Source organism: Aspergillus tubingensis (assembly GCF_013340325.1).
Source record: "Aspergillus tubingensis WU-2223L DNA, scaffold_9, whole genome shotgun sequence".
NCBI classification, from domain to species: domain Eukaryota; kingdom Fungi; phylum Ascomycota; class Eurotiomycetes; order Eurotiales; family Aspergillaceae; genus Aspergillus; species Aspergillus tubingensis.
Window position 1 is genome coordinate 2,783,467 of NW_023336283.1, and position 17,588 is coordinate 2,801,054.

At 49.3% G+C, this 17,588-nt stretch overlaps 5 protein-coding genes across 5 annotated transcripts; 2 read left to right on the plus strand and 3 right to left on the minus strand.

The window, feature by feature from the left end:
• Nucleotides 1-427: 427 nt before the first annotated feature.
• On the minus strand, nt 428-1,630 carry AtWU_08990 (Got1/Sft2-like family protein; the record flags this gene model as incomplete). Its single annotated transcript, XM_035504098.1, has 1 exon — nt 428-1,630. One exon carries the CDS (start codon nt 1,628-1,630, stop codon nt 428-430), a length of 1,203 nt encoding a protein of 400 aa, XP_035359991.1.
• Nucleotides 1,631-2,385: 755 nt separating this feature from the next.
• Nucleotides 2,386-3,492, plus strand: AtWU_08991 (SGNH/GDSL hydrolase family protein; the record flags this gene model as incomplete). The annotated part of the gene is made up of 1 exon (XM_035504099.1): nt 2,386-3,492. The coding sequence occupies one exon, from the start codon at nt 2,386-2,388 to the stop codon at nt 3,490-3,492; it is 1,107 nt and encodes a 368-aa protein (XP_035359992.1).
• A 682-nt stretch (nt 3,493-4,174) lies between these two features.
• Nucleotides 4,175-5,582, minus strand: AtWU_08992 (class I SAM-dependent methyltransferase; the record flags this gene model as incomplete). The annotated part of the gene is made up of 6 exons (XM_035504100.1): nt 4,175-4,206; nt 4,533-4,750; nt 4,834-4,957; nt 5,008-5,258; nt 5,365-5,472; nt 5,530-5,582. 6 exons carry the CDS (start codon nt 5,580-5,582, stop codon nt 4,175-4,177), a joined length of 786 nt encoding a protein of 261 aa, XP_035359993.1.
• A 1,518-nt stretch (nt 5,583-7,100) lies between these two features.
• AtWU_08993 (salicylate synthetase) lies at nt 7,101-8,465 on the plus strand (the record flags this gene model as incomplete). The annotated part of the gene is made up of 1 exon (XM_035504101.1): nt 7,101-8,465. One exon carries the CDS (start codon nt 7,101-7,103, stop codon nt 8,463-8,465), a length of 1,365 nt encoding a protein of 454 aa, XP_035359994.1.
• An 887-nt stretch (nt 8,466-9,352) lies between these two features.
• AtWU_08994 (putative Golgi traffic protein SFT2) lies at nt 9,353-10,950 on the minus strand (the record flags this gene model as incomplete). The annotated part of the gene is made up of 4 exons (XM_035504102.1): nt 9,353-9,505; nt 9,851-10,001; nt 10,261-10,381; nt 10,722-10,950. The coding sequence occupies 4 exons, from the start codon at nt 10,948-10,950 to the stop codon at nt 9,353-9,355; spliced, it is 654 nt and encodes a 217-aa protein (XP_035359995.1).
• Between the last annotated feature and the right edge of the window lie 6,638 nt (nt 10,951-17,588).

Here is a 17,588-nt window from a genome sequence, read left to right on the forward strand (position 1 = left end):
CAATGGAAATACTTTCCGTGATATCAAGTCTCGTGTTCTAGCTGGAGCGTTACACTGCTAATCGGGTAAATGCTCTACCTATTAAGCTTGAATGGCTATCTTTTCGCCATACAGGTACTTGGATTCCAAAAGGGCAGGCAGTCTGCATAGACTATGCGATGCTAAATTTTCCTCCCGAAGGAGGCTCGTAGTCGGTGACTGAGTGTTTCTCTAGAAACCGTCCTTGATCAGACCCTGGCTCTGTACAGCAGCTCGATGCTTCTGCCCAGTCCCGCTTCGGTCGATAGTCCTCAGCTATGAACTGGCCGATCGCTCATATGCGATCAACTGAGGGGCTTTCAGTTTGCTCTGGAGCGGCTGGCAATGAAGTTGATATGTCGTCTTTCGAAGTATATAGTAACTTATCCACCGTGATTGAGGCCTTCCATCACCTAATCTTGGTAATGACTGGTCTTCTAGCGTCGACACCCCTCCGGATTAATCTTTGTGCTGACCGACTCAATGGGGATCTCACAAAATTATCTCGCGGCTCATGTGGGAAGTAAATGGTTCCAGAGGAGGAATAAAGGTACTGGAGACGCAAGTAATTCAGCTCTGGCATCGCCGTAGACAAGAGTCTGAATAGACCGTCGAAGTGACCGTCAACATGAATCAGCTTCAAGTCCAAGTGCACCAGTCGAGTAAGCTGACGAAAAAAAGTCATGAGCGTAGCTTCAGACATTCGAGTGTCGCACAAGGTACACTTCTTCAAGCCCGGGAATTGGCAAGATTCTACTACCCGATTGAAGAAGTATAATTCCTCCCTTACCCCGGCCGTCTCGTCGAAGTCATCATACTCCCACACCAGGTGCAGCTCCTCGAGGGTAGGACAAAGGTTCAAAAGGTGTGCGAGTGATCGGGTGTTCTCCCGGGCTTCTTCGTAGCTCGGCGTTAACTCGAAATCGTCCCCTGGCCTTGAAGGGGATTCCCGGGGCCTAAGGAAATCTATCTTATGTATGTGATGCGCCAAGCTTAGTCCTATCTTCTTGCATGGTTGGAATGCTGCCGCCAGCCTTGTCAAGTCCGCCGTGCTGCCGCCGAATACAGCGGGGATCTCGCCGAAAGGGAAGCTACAACGCCCCCCATATGTGTGAGAATAGCCATCTGCAAAGGCATCAAGTGACCGAAGAGGCAGCCCAGAACTCTTGAGGGCTGACATTGTCACTTGGAACACTCTGTCGGTGAGAGCTCCCAGATAGCCGTCCCCGAAAACCTTGAGGGTAATTGATAAAGGCTCATCGTGCGGTGAGTTATTATGTATATTCGCAAACCCTTGCACCAGTAACTCAAACACTCTGGGGCTAACAGGGGGCACTTCTTCAGTGTGGAGGGCAATAGACGTATACAAAATGAGATCCTGGACCCAAAGCCCGAACCGTCCTGGCTGGGTAACTCCAACGAACTGCTCAAGCGGGGCCTCCGCGATTTCCAATTTCTTGGAAAGGAAATAATTCCGAAATGTAGCATTAGATGATTTGACGGAGATGGTGCGTCCAGTCAGACGCAGAGCGCAGTGAGCGTGGAAGTCTAGCCAAGCCACAATTTCCTCGATCAACTCCACCGGAAGGCTTTCAAGTGTCACCGACGCCATGGCCGGAGAGCAGTCTGGCGCTATCCAGATTCCACCGGGGAAAGGAAGAGGGTAGCAGGAGAAAGACCCCAGTAGGCACTTGGCGAGATTAAGTATGGTTCTTGAGAAGTTGGACTAGTGACTCTTGGCGGATGGTGGTTTATGTCGCTTTGGCGGAGTCATTGACGCTCGGGCCTGAGATATCAAGCTTTTGCCAAACGTGGATTGGCTGATTCGTGAGACATTACTTATCGCCATTGACCGGGGTTGAAATTAGATGATGGGACTGTATGGTCATATGAGGCGTGCGTCGGTTTTAGCCGCTGCCCTACTGTCAATTAGTCTGCTGTTAGGCTGATGTCGGAAGAACTGGTTTGATGGTCTCTGTAGCGATTATGATGGCGGTTGGTTAGTGGTGAGGTGCTTTCCAGCTCTGATACGTTGATGATATCCGAACCCTCGTCGTAGCAGGCCTTAGCGTGGCAAGACCCTGAACTAGGCGATGCACTAAACAGCCTCGAGGTTACATCGAGGGGATATGATAGGGAAGCCGTATCCCAGCACATTCCTCTTTGGTGCCTGTGATACCTATCGCCAGATGTCACCGTCTTTTCTCATTTTAGCGTAGGATTAAATAGTCCATTAGTACGCGCCGGACTTGTGAAATCCCTACCAGATGGACCTAGTACCTGGTGGGAGCAGTAGTTATATAATGACCGAGCATCACCTGCGCCCGAGGGCGCCGATCTTGATTACGCAGCAACCGCAAGTCCAAAATGTCTGGTCTTCTGGGGAGCCGAGGGTTCTGCTATCTTTTCGTGCATCTTGCAGCTCTATTCACTCTAACCCCAGTTGTCCACGCTGCCGTCGCTGTCGAACCTGGAGCATTCGGACAGTTATTCCAGCTGGCAAATAACCCTCCTTTTCCCTTGGCCACGGCCAACGAAGACTCCGAGACGTTGTCACCGGTCACGAACTCGATGCAACTCGGTGAAGGAAAGGAGGAGCAGGACGCCTTGCAAATGATGACCTTTATGAACGACGCGACCAAGACAGACTTATCATCGACCGTAACGTCAGTTGACACAATGCAAAACGGCAACCTACGAGTAATGATCGTAGGAGACTCCATGTCCCAAGGAAAAGAAGGGGACTACACGTGGCGGTATCGAATCTGGGAATGGTTTCGGGCGCAAAACATTGCCGTCCAGCTGGTGGGCCCCTACACAGGGACCGCGCCGTCCGAACCGCAGGCCCACGGGGAGCTCCAGCACCAGACCCCGCTGGGCCAGCCCCCGACCAGTGGCGGGTACGCCCCCGACGTGTCCCCGGACTTTGATCGCCATCATTTCGCCGTGTGGGGCCGCGTGGCCGCCATCGACAAGGACTTGATCTATGATGTCCTCAGTGCCCATCAAGCAGACTTGATGCTGCTGATGCTGGGGTTTAATGACATGGCTTGGTTTCAGAGTGATGCATCGGGCACCCTGGACAGTATCCGTACCCTAGTCATCAATGCCCGCGCAGCCAATCCAAACCTCAAGTTCGCCATCGCCAATGTTCCCCAGCGCACCCTAATCCCGGGCCGAGAGGATATTCCGTTCAATACCAATATCTATAATGCGTTGCTGCGAAATGCTGTCCCAGAGTGGAGTAGTGAAGGTTCGCCCATTCATCTGGTCGAACTGCAGGAGAACTACGATTGTGGGCCAGATGCATGTCCTGCCGGTTATGATGGACTGCATCCGAATCCTGTGGGAGAGTATCAGATCGCTCGCGCGTTCAGCCTTACTCTGGTGAAGGATTACGGGATCGGAAACTCTCCGTTGATCATTCCTGATAAGATTCCAGAGGGGCCTCCTCACTCGTCGTTCAGTTTCTAAGGGAGATACAGCAGTATTCTCCCTGTGCAATCCGAACTATTCTCCTCAGCCCACCGACGTATACTTAGATTCAAGATTTAGTCTACAAAGCCTAGAATACATCATCTTATTCGGTGATAATGTATGTCATAGCAATTTCCATCACTGCCCCCCACCCCCTCTGTCCCTCAATCTAGACCATACAAATCAAAACAGCCACTCAAAACGAGGATGATGTCCCGGACAGAAGAACTCCAGGATACTATTATGCACACTAATCGAATGGAAATAAAGTTCTGAAGATAGTATCATATGGATGTCCTCCCCTTGCATGAGTCTTTTACGTTGTTCTTCTAACGAGTAGATTCCATCTGTGTAGAAGGAAAATAGAGAGCAAGGGGGTAGACGTTGGCTAATAGTTATGCAGCGGAAGCAGCGCTTGATAATAGACCTCGGCAGTATCATCTCGGGTGTGGCTTACGTGGTTGGTTACAGACTTATCGTAGGACTTAATTCATTGGTCAATACAGTCAAGGCACTTCATATGGCTTAGTATATCTGAATATGGAATCGCTATTGCTACTGAAGAGGGGCAGTGGACGAACAGATTTTGGATATTAGACTCTACGACCTGATGGTCTATGGTAACATTAGGGGCTGAAATGTGACTCATGATGGGGTATTTCGTGGTTACGGGATTCGACTACATCGTGTAGAGAACCTTACCAGGAATGTCTGGAGTAAATTATCAGCTACCTCAGGGGTTACAACTATTACCTCAATATCCCAACTAAACATTTATGGGTAAATCCTCACGGAGTTAAGAAAATAGTAACTGTAATGCATATAGAATGCTCACATATGACTCTTACCCGAGGTACCTACCACGGCACTAGGTAAGCTGACAGGGCTTGCAGCAAAGCAATCCGGTTATATAGAAACCCGAACCATATCTTAATTGTTACTTTACCGCTCCCTGGCGATAATGAAATAAGCCAAGGATCATGCAGTTTTTTGTGCCAGTATCTTGACAGGAGACCAGTTATATACCGTTCCCTTACGTTCAGCGCAAAGACTCTGCAGTTCCGCCTCATGCTTGGTCACAAGAGGTACAATCCCCTCCGCACATGTCAACTTAGTACCGCGCAATATCTCACCGAGAGCAAGGAGATATGTGTCCGTGCATTTCTGAACAAGGAATTCCTGGAACGATTCTGTCTTGGATTCTATAACTTCCAGATGTGCTTCCTCCAGATCGCGAGGAAGTTTAGTGACCCAGCTGTAATAGTGTCAATGAGCCTTTGATACCCTCACGACTATCAACAGTACTGGGAATAATAGGTAAAAGGGAGTAGATCTTACCTAAAGTCTAGACCAACATTCTGAAATAGACACGGTATATGTTCTGCAAACTCAAGGGCCTTAGGCCCTTTTACCAGTTGGTGAATTAGATCTGCCTCCTCCCATTGGATATAGCCTCCCGGCTCTAGTATATATTAGATGAACGTTGCCATACTTGGGGGTGGTGAGCGCTACTTAGCAACTGTTGCAAATGTGAAATCAGCGGCCCGGTGTTGCCATCTCGTATATTACTCGCCCACATCCGGACATGTACAACATCGTATTGCCCGACAAGTGTGGGAGGAACATCCTTGAAGGCATCCAACAGCGCTAGCTTCACGTTCCGTGGCCACATATGCTTCGGAGGATATTGAGCCTCCGAGATATCGAAGCCATGAAGTTGCACGGTAGTTGGCATCGACGGGGCTAGGTCAAAGAGCCAGATCCTGTACTTTGTTAGTGTATATTCAAATGCTGATTTGGGCATGCAACGAAATCCAAACAGGATGGATCCATGCCCTCGAGTCAGAAAAAGACAATGAACTGCATTACCCATTGCCAGTGCCAATTTCCGCTATCTTCATGTCTGGAGTGATTGGAATATGAGGGTGAAGTGTATATCCAGTATGGAGCTTCCATAGAAGGTGCTGAGCATCCAATCTAAAGACATGAATGAGCAGGAGCGTCTGATATCAACAGCCCGCATTGGAACCATACCGAACTGAATCCGATAGTCCTCTACCGAGGGGATATAGATCAGTGTCAGTCATTGTTGATGGGGTATTATCTGCTATGTCTTAAAATCTGCTTCCTGTAGTTGAGTGTAGTATGAGAAGTACAGAGATGGAAGATGAACGGACAGACCGGTATATATGTCCATCGACATTCCTTCTATGCAAAGTTGAGATCCCCAACCGGGGGAACACTGTCACGTGGGTCAACCTCACTCATGTCTTCATCAAGTTCCATGCCGCGCTTATAGAGATTGTAATAGACCAATCATGTACCAAGATCCCTTGCGTGAATGTACGACAACGCCTTGGGGTATCCCTACTCGAACGATCGACATTGAGTGTGAAGAAGTACTCATCATAGTCTAACATACCAGAAGAAACTTGGTCGAACTTGCGAAATTGTCCCGCAACTAGCATTGTCTGTCTCTTCCGCGTGTCTCCAACCTGGATAACATCATGCTACGGCTCGACATAGAAGTGCCGGTACTTTTAACAGCAATTCCATAAGGGATTAATTAGCCTCAGCAATCATCACGCCTATCTGGTGTACCACTCACCGTGATGCTGGAAGAAATCTAAGCCCACCACTCCTAGGCCCTGGAGCGAGGTTACACAACCTCGAGCACGTTGCTGGCTGCGGTGAAATGGCCGTTACTACGTCTCTATGTCATTGCATTCTCTAATGGTCGTACTATGCGCGCCTTCTAGGCCAGTTTTCAACTACATCTAGCTGCTGTACGCTTTACCGATGCTTGGATTATCCTGCCTGATCTACAGCAAGATTGTCTGTTGCTCGTGCACTGGACATGGAAATTTGAAGAATATCATTTGGCCCAATAGAGTAAGTTGACGTCAATAAAAAGCATGTTATATTCTTCCTCTGTTCAAGGAACAATGGAGCTAGTATGAGCGGTATGTCACACAGCCTTAGGAATCCTGCTCGCTAGCGGCCTTTAACAAGCGGCCTCGTTATATCTGAGCGGCGATTAGCCCGCAAACTTCCCCTAAAGTATTATTTTGCAGATAAAGAACATGAAGTCATGAGATATTGTGATAGTGGCATACCATTCCCTGTCCGAGTACTAACTAGGAACTAGGCTTCCTCATTTTGAACGAATGGCTCGGGTCTTTCTCTGCAGAAGCCCGATATAGTCGCGGCAAGCCAGGGATATCCTGTATGTTGATTTATCTGTATCTGATACCAGATCATTTATGTGTTCATTGAGCGTTTTGCCCCAAGCAATTGGTGGGATAGAGGCCGATCTGAACAGATGAACCTAACAACTCTTATCACTCAGCTTTCCTTCTTGCCTATCCTGGCCTTAAAGGGGCTTGTGAAGACGTATCTGCTTCTGAAACTGTATAATGTTGCGCATTCCTGTGCGGCCTCAAAAACCCTATCCCTGCCTTAGTATAGTGAGCTTGAGACTAACTATCCGACACGAGGAGAATACAAATATCCTCGCTGGTTTGTTGTTGACTTACAAAATACAGCCCCACAGTTTTACTATCATTCTCAACAGCTGCAAGCGTGACAACATCAACCGACCCACAATGTCATCCACTCGTATATCAATCACACTCTCCTCTCCCTCTAGCAACCTGCTCAAACCAGTCATATCTGTCCTAGAAAGACATAGTGGCTCTGAGTACTACGTCTACGAACGCAAAGACTGCTGGCATATTGGTCTTGGATTCCACAGATCATTGATAATCGACTCCAGCGGAGAGAACATAACAACATCAGTAGCTGGAGAACCAAGCCATCACTTCCCAGTGAAGCAGCCGCTACCTGATATAGCTAGAGAATTCCTCCATGAGTATTGGAACCACACAACCAAAGTATACGGACACGTTGGGTTCAACTATGCAGCCCATATTCGGGGCCTGAATTACACACCTGGCCAATGGCCCTTACTAGCCTTGATGATACCTCGCATGGAAGTACTCATCGACTCAGATAAAATCACAATCACCGGGGATGACACCAAAGAGGTCCTGGAATTGTGCGCTCTGCTAAAAGAGACATGTCGGTGTCACAACACACCATCCCCCGATCATGATATTCAACACGTTGACGTAAATGAGAACTCCAGCCAATACAAAACCCTAGTGCAGCAAGCCCTATCACAAATCCAGCAGAACCACTACACGAAGATAATCTTATCTCGACCAGTCAACCTCCAAGACCGAGTGAACATGCCATCAACACTGCACTGTGGTCGTCAATCCAACACGCCCTCTCGCAGCTTCTCCCTCCGCCATGGCGACTACCAAGCCACCGGATTCAGCCCCGAACTAGTCATGTCCCTAGCCAAAGGGGTAGTAACCACAGAGCCTCTAGCCGGGACACGCTCCTGCAAAGGCACAGAAGCCGAAATCCAACGACTCCGACATGAACTAGAAAACGACAGCAAAGAAATCGTCGAGCACGTCATCTCCGTCAAAGAAGCCGTGCACGAAATCAGCCAACTCTCCGACAAGCCCATGGTAGAAGACTTCATGTCCGTACGGGTACGGGGCAGCGTGCAACACCTTGGTTCTCGGGTCTGCGGACGTCTATCCCCGGATAAAGATATGTGGGATGCGTTCAATGTCCTTTTTCCATCGATTACTGCGTCGGGTATTCCGAAACAGGCTGCTATTGATGCTATTACTTGCCTTGAGTCTCAGCCTAGAGAGCTCTATTCGGGAGCTATTCTGATGATCGAGGATGAGAATACCATGGAGGCTGCACTTGTGCTTCGCTCTGTTTTCCAGGATCGTGATCGTCAGTGGATCCAGGCTGGTGCTGGCGTTATCGCGGAATCGGACCCTTCCAGGGAGTTGACTGAGACTTGTGAGAAACTTGCCAGTATTGCGCCGTTTGTTGTGAGGGAGGCGAAGGGATTGGGGGATAGGCTGAATGGGTATCATTGATGGCAGATTTCATATCTTCATTGTAGTGATGCTTGCAAATTGTATGTTAGATTGTCTTACCTACATCCAATAAACCTTTTCCTATTTAATGACCCTCTCATTCCTCTCTTTTCAGTGTGGGGAATAGAACGGGATGCAGAATTTTGTGAACCATGTAAATGTTTAGTGTAAACACGTTGGAAACCATGATCAAACCAGTTCTTACCTACACTGCCTCCTACACATCGAAGTAGAACATCATTTGCCTATATATATCATCGAGAGTATACTACAACACAGACCCACATGCCACCTGCTGCAGCTGTAATCAAGTACTAATTTGAACCCATACTATTGAATGGCCGTATGGGATGGGTTTTATATACTAACTAAAACAAACCATTGATCTAGATATAGTAGTAGAAGCAGCACAGGGACTGACTGGAGGATGATCTGGCGATAGATCGATCATCATTATATATCACATACCACATACGCTTTCAGAGATTTTATCACCTGATAAACGCATCAGTGTTAAGATTGCACCAAGTCAATGTGACAATACTCATAAGAGAGGACATTGCTTATTGTCATTCTAATAGCACAAGAGTATTTAGGTACCCAGTTTACACCCCTGTCTCTCGTGCGGTCAATATAGACAGCTCAAGAATTATTATACAACCTATATAAAGCTAAACTACTGACTAATGTATTCGCTGTCTGGTATATATTAAGGGAGAAAAAAGGTAAGAGCTGTACAAGCAAGCGTATACCGGCCGTTGAACCCATGTCTATCATGACGAGCCTGCGATCAAATAAAAAAGTATACAATGTATGCGCGTCCCAGAAGGAGGCGCAGGGTAGAGCAAGATAGTCCGGTCTCCGGTGGTAGCAAGGCTTCAACAGTATCAGCTGGTCATCCACGAAGTGACACGCTGAGCTCCGAATCTTCCCATAAACTGCAGTCCAGTACTACCCATCGGGAAGTAGCTGACAAGGTACCAGAGCAGGGCAGCCAGCTGAAACACCGACGAGATGAGCGTCAACAGGGTTGAATGAAGCTAGAGGAGAAAAGACGATTAGCAACCGGTATTCTCACTGGTGTTCTTGGTGTGCACGGGCCCGACTGGGGTCTACAGTAGCGCATGCACATCCAACCTGCTACTGTTGCAGGACGATGTGAGAGATCATATTCACGACCGGGGTGGCGGTGCATTATGATGTCATATCGTCGGCTGAAGGCTCCGAGTGTACGCGCACGACCCAGGTATGCAAGATCCTCGAAATCGACAGGTTGGTATGCGATCGCAGAGGCGTACGCTCAGATAGTACAGGCATACACAACATGGTCCGGCAGGGAAGATCCTGGGAAATGTAGCTAGAGCCAAACAAACAGGGGTACTTACTCCGATAGCAAAGTACAAAGTCATGGCGATCGAGCCGAAATAGGCCGCCGTGAAGGGCAGACGTGATCCCGAGACCAGATGTTTCGCGTAGACCAGGGGTCCCATGAGGACTGCCCATGATAGGAGAAAGAGTAAGGATCCAACCGACCACCTAGTTCAAGAGGTAAAACCGGTTCGATCAGCCACAGATTCACAGGAAGTTCCTTGGCAAACAGTATGGGTGAAGCGTGATGGAGGGTTCAGCACGGACGCTGGAATGTAGTCGGATCGGAGACGCGTGGTGCATAGTCCCCAGCGAGGAGGGCATGACAAGCACTCCCCGCCTCGTGCCCCCCCCCCGGTGGGTGGGCGAAGTAGGGGATGTATTGGGGTTCGATAAAGATCAACGGGGGATCTGTAGAGCAACTTACAGGATGGCAAATTTGCGGGGTTTCAGTGATAGGACCGGGAATAGGAAAAAGCAAAGGAGGAAGCAGACGGCGGCACCAAGGTTGCATGCGATGAAAATGAGCATCCGATCCCATCGACTTACTGTAAAGGGAATGTATGATTAGCATTAGCCAAAAGTTAAAAGGGGAGGAGGTAGGGCGGCAAGAAGAAAAATAGAAAATGCGTAGAAGCGCAGGAAAAAAAAAAAAAAAAAAAAGAAAAAGGAACGAAAAATGGAAAATAGGAAAATTAAACGGTGGATGACAAAGTATAGTCCCATAGGTAAATAGACAGTAGAGTACATCACTCAGCTTTTCCTAGGGCTTCCGTGGAACCCAGACAGATGCAGGAACTGAGTCTCTGTCACCTGGACTGGGCAGTGCAGCAAATCAAGGAAGAGAGCATCTTTACGGAAAATCGGTCATGCGTTCGGAGGACTTACAGGCAAAGAAAGTATCTTCCTCCTCTCGGCGACTTGCGGCGGGTAGGGGAGCTCCTGGAGCTTCATGAGTGGGCAGTTGCAGATAGCCCTCCCCTTGACCAAATGGATTCCAAGACTGTAACCGTGAGAGGATAGGCGTATTCGACGAGTTATTGCGGGCGGAGAGATCTGGGTCTCGTCGCGACCAACCCAGGGAGTTGACCGAATCGCGGAATGAATTGGTAGCCATGACTGCTATTCGCTTCTGTGCCGGGCCAAGTTACACTCTGGTGGAAGAGGGGCAGGGTGAACGAAATGAAAGCAAGATATTTGCCTTCGGACAATGTTGCTACCGGGGTTGGTGTACACTGCCAGTCGACCACTGGAAGCGCGACACTGCGGTGACAAGGAGAGAAAGGCTCTGCAGGGACTATGCACGACGGAAACCAATATGCGCGTGCAGATGATCTGCAGATATCAATGATGGAGGGGGGGAAAGACGACGGCGAGAGAGTAACCGGCGGTGATAGGATCGAACTAAAGCGGGCCAGATGACTGTTGCGCAACCGGACTAGACTCCCGAGGAGCTTGGGCACGGGACAAACCTAGCGTCCGCTAATAGAAACTTCGGACGTTGGTGGTCCACTGGTGTCTTCTCAGAGTGAAGCTGATAAGCTTGTGATCGCCCTCCTGCCCGATTCGGAAAAGTCGTGTTATCGATAGTAACCTGTCACCAAAGGGGACTGCGCCTCCTGGAGGTAGTCGGCCTATTCTTAGAGGAGGAAATTGCGAGAGCTCCTAGCAGTAGCGCAGACTGAAACAGTATCTCCGAACGGCCGATGTAACAGTTCTAATAACCCAGTGTGTCCCACGAGCTGTAAATCGGGGGTTTAGTCTCCCACCCCGGCGCAAGGAATGCAGAGATCGAACGGCCAATTACCCAGCCGGGAGAGGAGCTGCGCCGACCGGAGAATGAGAGGGAGGGTGGAGGAAGCTGCAAGATGATGACGATGACGATGACGATAATGGGGGTAGAGAGAGCGAGGATGGTAGCTGGCGTAACGCTGGGGCCACCCTAAATTCAAGACAGAGATCGGCTCTACACAGGCTGCAAGATTAGCCAGTCGTCATCTGACTTGGGAGGATAAAAGGAGGAGGAGGAGGAGGAGGAGGAGGTCGAGCAAAAGACGAGAGGGGAAGTCAAAGGAGGGGGGGAGGATATGTGGGTGTGGGTGTGTGTGTGGGTGGGCGTTGAGCAGGTGGTCGCGATGAGTGTAGGCAGAACAAGGCACGTAGCCAGAACACCACCACTACCACCACCACCATTACCAGTAAGAGAGATAGAGAGAATACGGTCACATACCAAAGCTCGCAGAAACTGATACTATCTCCGAAACGCAAAAGGATGATTGAGTGTGGTTGTCAACAATGGGGGAGCCTCTTTACCCACGGGTGTCGCGATAATTATCGGGGGATGATTGCTTTCCAGCAGCAGCACCGCCCATAATCGCCGTCGCAGTTGGAATGGGAGTTCGTCCCTTTCCTGCAAAGCTGGGGTGGGTTACCCCAACAGCCAATCAGCAGCCTCATTTACAGAGACGGTGTCCCGGTGACGGATCTAAACCCAAAACGAGCTGGTGACCCCAGCTGAGCAGTTGCTCGACCAATCACCGCTTGAGATGGCGCCATGGCGGACAGGCTCGATACAATTCATTGGCTGGTTTGAAGACCATGGGAGAGTTCGGCCACACCGCCCATGGGGGGTTAAAACCGTTTGGCGCCTGTTCCGCTGACCAGGTCGCGTCCTTACCATACCGAAACATACTTAGTACTTCCCACTGCTACTAGCAGTACTAGCGCTACTAGTAGTAGATACAGACAGTATTATCAGTAGGTGCCGGTAGCCTACCTACTACTTACTTGCCTTGGAACATTTCGTCGCCTAGGTCAAAACAGTGCCCACCCACTAACTACATGACTAGTCATCTGTAATTGGTGCCTATCTCCAAGAGCAACCAAAAAACCTGTTCAGGATTGTGAAGGTGCGTTGCTCCCTCATGGTTGGCTTCTCAGCTCGTCGAATGAGAAGCCGAGAGACTGTGGTTAGACGAGTGGCGCCCTGGAACCCCTTCCGGCTGGCTTCTTTCCTAGTCCAGTCGATCCTGGTTAGAGCAGCCGGGGATGCAGAAGCCTACTTGGACCTCAGTACAATCTCCTCCTATCCATGGTGTGTCTGCATTAGAATGCTTATCACGGCCGATAGCTTCTTAGTTGGGTTGCATCAGGCAACTCCAGGGAGAGACATGTTACGTACATTCGCTGCGTAAAACTGGCTAAAGTCAAAAAACCAGAAGCGAATGATTTACCTTTGTACAGTCCCGTAAATCTCCCATATGCGAGCTTTTGTCTCTTTTAGGCGATAGTAAACTAGCGTCGAGATCAAACGGAACGGTGTTGCCCGCCGGATAATTAACCCCTCCAGAGTCTGAATATTTTCCTCTTGCTACTTTAGAGGAATTCCTCAGCTTGGATTGAAATTCCTGTATCTTTTGCTCCCTCTGTCTCTCTGATATTGGAACTTTAATACCTGGCCGGGTAGGAAGCTGTTCTGATCCCCATTAGCGTCACAAGTTACTGGATGGATGGATGAACTCTCTCGCCTGCATATCATACGCAGCTAGTAGCTACTGCATTCTAATAGCACCTGCACGTACAAGAGAGTCGGCGACCAAGCATAGGGGCCGACCAGCTCTTGCCATCGCCATGACCAACCATCAGATACATACGTAGTGAGAACTCCCTTGCAGTAACCGTGGATATCGGCCATGCCCTCCGAACCTTGACGGGACGGGACGGGCACGATTTGCGGGAACCAATGCTATTCCTTCATTAGGCTTCCACTTCTGGTGCTGTACCGGGCTTATCTGTTGATTCCGCATTCGGCAGAATCGACCGGACTTGTGGTCTGATACCGGTCATCCATTATCATCATTCCACCAGCAGCTGTATGTACGATGGTGTCATCGTTGGGAATGGCGGCACCAGGTCGCATACCAGATTATTGTCCGCTGGGGGGGGAAGTCTACATAACGATCGGTGCAGGAATTCAGGTCAGTGGGCGTGGTTCATGGTGTAGTAGCTGGTCGGGTCGTGACATACCACCTATCGTGTCTGCGGCACTTCGAACCAGGGTTGACAGGCTAATCTCTGCTGGTGGCTTCTTTCGGGCTATCAGGACTCCCCGATTGATTTGATGCTGCAAGGTGATTGGCAATTTACTTTTGACAGCATTCCAGACGCAGCTCAATTGTTTTCCCACTCGCCGGATCATAAGGCTCCCCACATTCCTGGTGGCTTGTATTTCAAATCATCGAGCATGAAAAGTCAAAAGGCAAATGATGGAATGAATGGAATTAAATCCTGTCGCGACGCGCGGGTGCGCATAGAGAAGCGCTTTTTCTGAAGACTGCTCGGGATAATGCGAGAAGAATGAAGCCATTACCCCCAAGTGCAGGAAAAAGGAGAAAACAATAGGAAATTAAACCAGCTCCCGCGCTTGGGACGCCGTCGCATTGCACCAACCCCACCCCATAATTCAAAGTAGAAGCCTATCAGATGGCACAAGCTGGCGCACTCTTTCTCGGGAGGCGACAGGATGCACGGTGTCACGGACCGCCTTCTGTGTCAGCCCCAACCTGGAGACGCTCGGACGCCGAGGTGTCTCTTCTGGAAGCCTGACTGCTTCTTCCTGAGGTTCCCAAGGAGGCGGTTCCATGCTCATCTTCGTACTCGAGGTGGACGTGCGCAAATAAGATGAGAAGGAGGGTCTCGATATGCGAAGGAAGCCGACCTTACTAGCCTGACGATACCGTATCCCGGGCAGGTGCCCGGTGTGTGTCTCTCTCCCCAAGATAATGGTGGATGTATACCTCCTAGATACGAGCGGTATGTATGCCTGGAGCTAAACCTAGTGCGATGGACATCGTATTGTGTTCCATGGTAAAGGCAGTGTTTTGTGCCGCTCGTCGGTCCTATTAGCGTGCAGCGATCTTGAACATGATCATCCAGAAGCCTGGGTAGTAAGTAATAGTAGTAGTGATGAACAGAGGTAACCTGGACAGATATCGAATGTGCTGAACAGAAGGAGATCGTTTCCCTCAATTTCCTTACCACATGGTACGCCACGATCATTCATCCCTTCCCCGATACCCGCCATGAAGCACTCCGGCGGAGAGCCTGGGGAATTAATGATTAAAACTAAATTACCGACAATCTATTTTGAAACAATTAATTCATCCTGAGGAACCCCTCAGTACATCAGCAGTAGACTATGATGTCATCGTTCCTTTTTCAAAATTAAAATTGAAAAAGCAAAACCATGATTTTCCAAATCTCACGCTCCATGGTCATTAGTCCGCCCGTCAGGATGAATGATCTGGTATGCTTGGGGCTTGCCCAGCCTGGCATCTGATACATTCCCGAGTGGGTTCCTAAAATCGAGGGTAAGGAAGTATAGCAGGTTGGCTGCTCCTATAGTAGGCGTCGGGGTTGTAAGTCCGACGGCGATAATGATTGCTGTTTTAGCGCCCTTTTTGGTTTTAATACGATGGAAGTATATGGCGCAACGAGATACTTTGTAAGAAATAGCAACCAACCAGAATCCAACCTGGGATAAGATGAGTGATAATAAACCGGATAACTAACATCTTGCCATGGGGATAACACCCCTCCCCCTCCCAAAGGCTGACCTCGAGTGAGTCATTCTAGTCTCTCTCTTTTTATTTTTCTCTTAATTATTTTATTTAACCTGGCAAAAAAGGGACAGGTGACAAATATAGTAGTACCTGGATGCTCATGGGATTGAGAGGGGAGGTTAACCTCCCCCATCCGGACGGTGCTACCCTCCTTGATGGATGCTTTTCTGACCGTCTCTCCTACACTTACTTTACCCTACTTACAGTACACCCCCCTCCTGCCCACCAACCACACGCCCCCCTTTCTTCTGCTTGTATTGGTCTCATCCCCCTCCATCTTCACATACTTAGCTTCCCACGCCTTAGCTTCATCGCCACCAAGACTTGCCTTTCCCTTCCCTCCTTTTCATTAATTAATAAATTGTATTCATTCTTCTTGTAATTTTGTTTTGCCCGCTATTTTAGTGTTGCTTCCCGTTTCTGATTATTCCTTTTTCTGTTTATAAAAAAACAAATGATATTAATTTAATTCCACACCCTCTACACCAAGCTGAAGAACCGGTTTACGCATGTAATCCCCGTAGATGCTTTGTTAAGCCTCGTCGATTGAGGATCGACGCCCTGCATGACCTTGACCGTGATATATCAAATGAGAGGCTGTGAAGAACGCCGCGAGAGTCTTTTAAAGTCCCCCTCATCCCCTCGTCTCTTCAAGCCTGGGTGTTCTGTTTCTTTTTGATCTTATCTGGAATACTACGACTACTACTACTACTACTACTACCACCGATCATACCATCTACCACCTTGAATCTTGGAATCCCGTCGATAGAAGCTGGGACTTCTTCATTTGATGATTGTTGCGTCGCCCGGCTGCGCCGCATTGACTCTCCCGCGAATTGCCTGTTTACGGTCACCGTCGCTTAAGGGTAGTTCCCAGTAACTTGACAGTACAGTCTCTCAGAGTCGCTGAGCACGAACCCCTCACTGTTGCGACATCTCACACCCAACAGGGCACAAGTAAGTAATCACAGCTAAATACCTTGTCGTTTCCTTTGCCCCGGTCCCCTTCCATACTTTTTTTCGCATATAAGCCCCTCCTGCCGCTGAGATAAGGCGGCTGGCTTCATAAGCGCTTTCATTGTTACTCCCTTCTCTTGTTTGCTTTTTCATTTCTGCCTGGTCTCTGGACGCCTTGAGCCTCACCTCTGTCTACCTCTGTTACTCTTCCTCTTTCTTTCCATCACTTACCTCCGCGGGGCCATCCCTTCTACTATTACACTGTGCGTCTATGACTGTTGCGCCATCAACTGCACTATTTCTGTCACTGCAACCTGAAGGATATGACTAATATTAATACCTCTTGTGCAGGTCTGTGAAGAACATCGCTCATACCTGACCCCAGACACATCTAAACCTAGTAAGTTAGTTTTTCCTACAATTTCGCATATCGTTCTTGATTTCTCGATCATTTTTGCCCTGCATCATGTTCCTTTGAAGCCTGGTCGCACTGGGGATTGAGAATCCCGCTTGGAGAAGATGCAAGCAAGCCTGAACACACTCTACATCCGATGACGGAGGAAGCAAAGCCAAAAAAAAGGAGGGGTATGGGTTACTCCTCATTCCTCCAGGATGTGATATCCGGCAGAGATATTGCCGGGGTTGTCATGCCTTCAACCGAGCTGTGGTCTGGGAAGAGCAACAAGCGACGGTTGCAGCACAGCGCCGTTGGGCTTCAACCCCTGCATGCTCTCTCGGCGGGAGGAGGGTAATACCCACTGATCGCGGGTCGGAGGTCGAACAGTTCGCGGGAAGACAGTGAGCAGGCGCCTATGAGATGCTCCAATTTGCTCCGACATCCCCAAGGGGTTGAGTTACCGCGGGGCAACCTTGGAAGGCTCATTCTTGTCTCACGGACCCCGAGTCGGAGAGCGCTTCCCGGTTGGACTAAAGCGGGGAGGCGGTAATCGGCGAGAAAAGAAAAAGAGGGGAGAGGGGAAGAGGAGAGACATTCTGCATCATCGTCGTGATTATTGTCACACACAGTCACATACGCCATGTTCATGTCTCGCTTAACAACAACCCCAGGGCACGCCTAGGGGAAAGGGGGAACCACGGGGAGACCGAGGGGGTGGGATCGCAGCGGGTGGCAGATTTCCGGGGCAAATCGATGGCATCTCCACACTTTCACACTTTC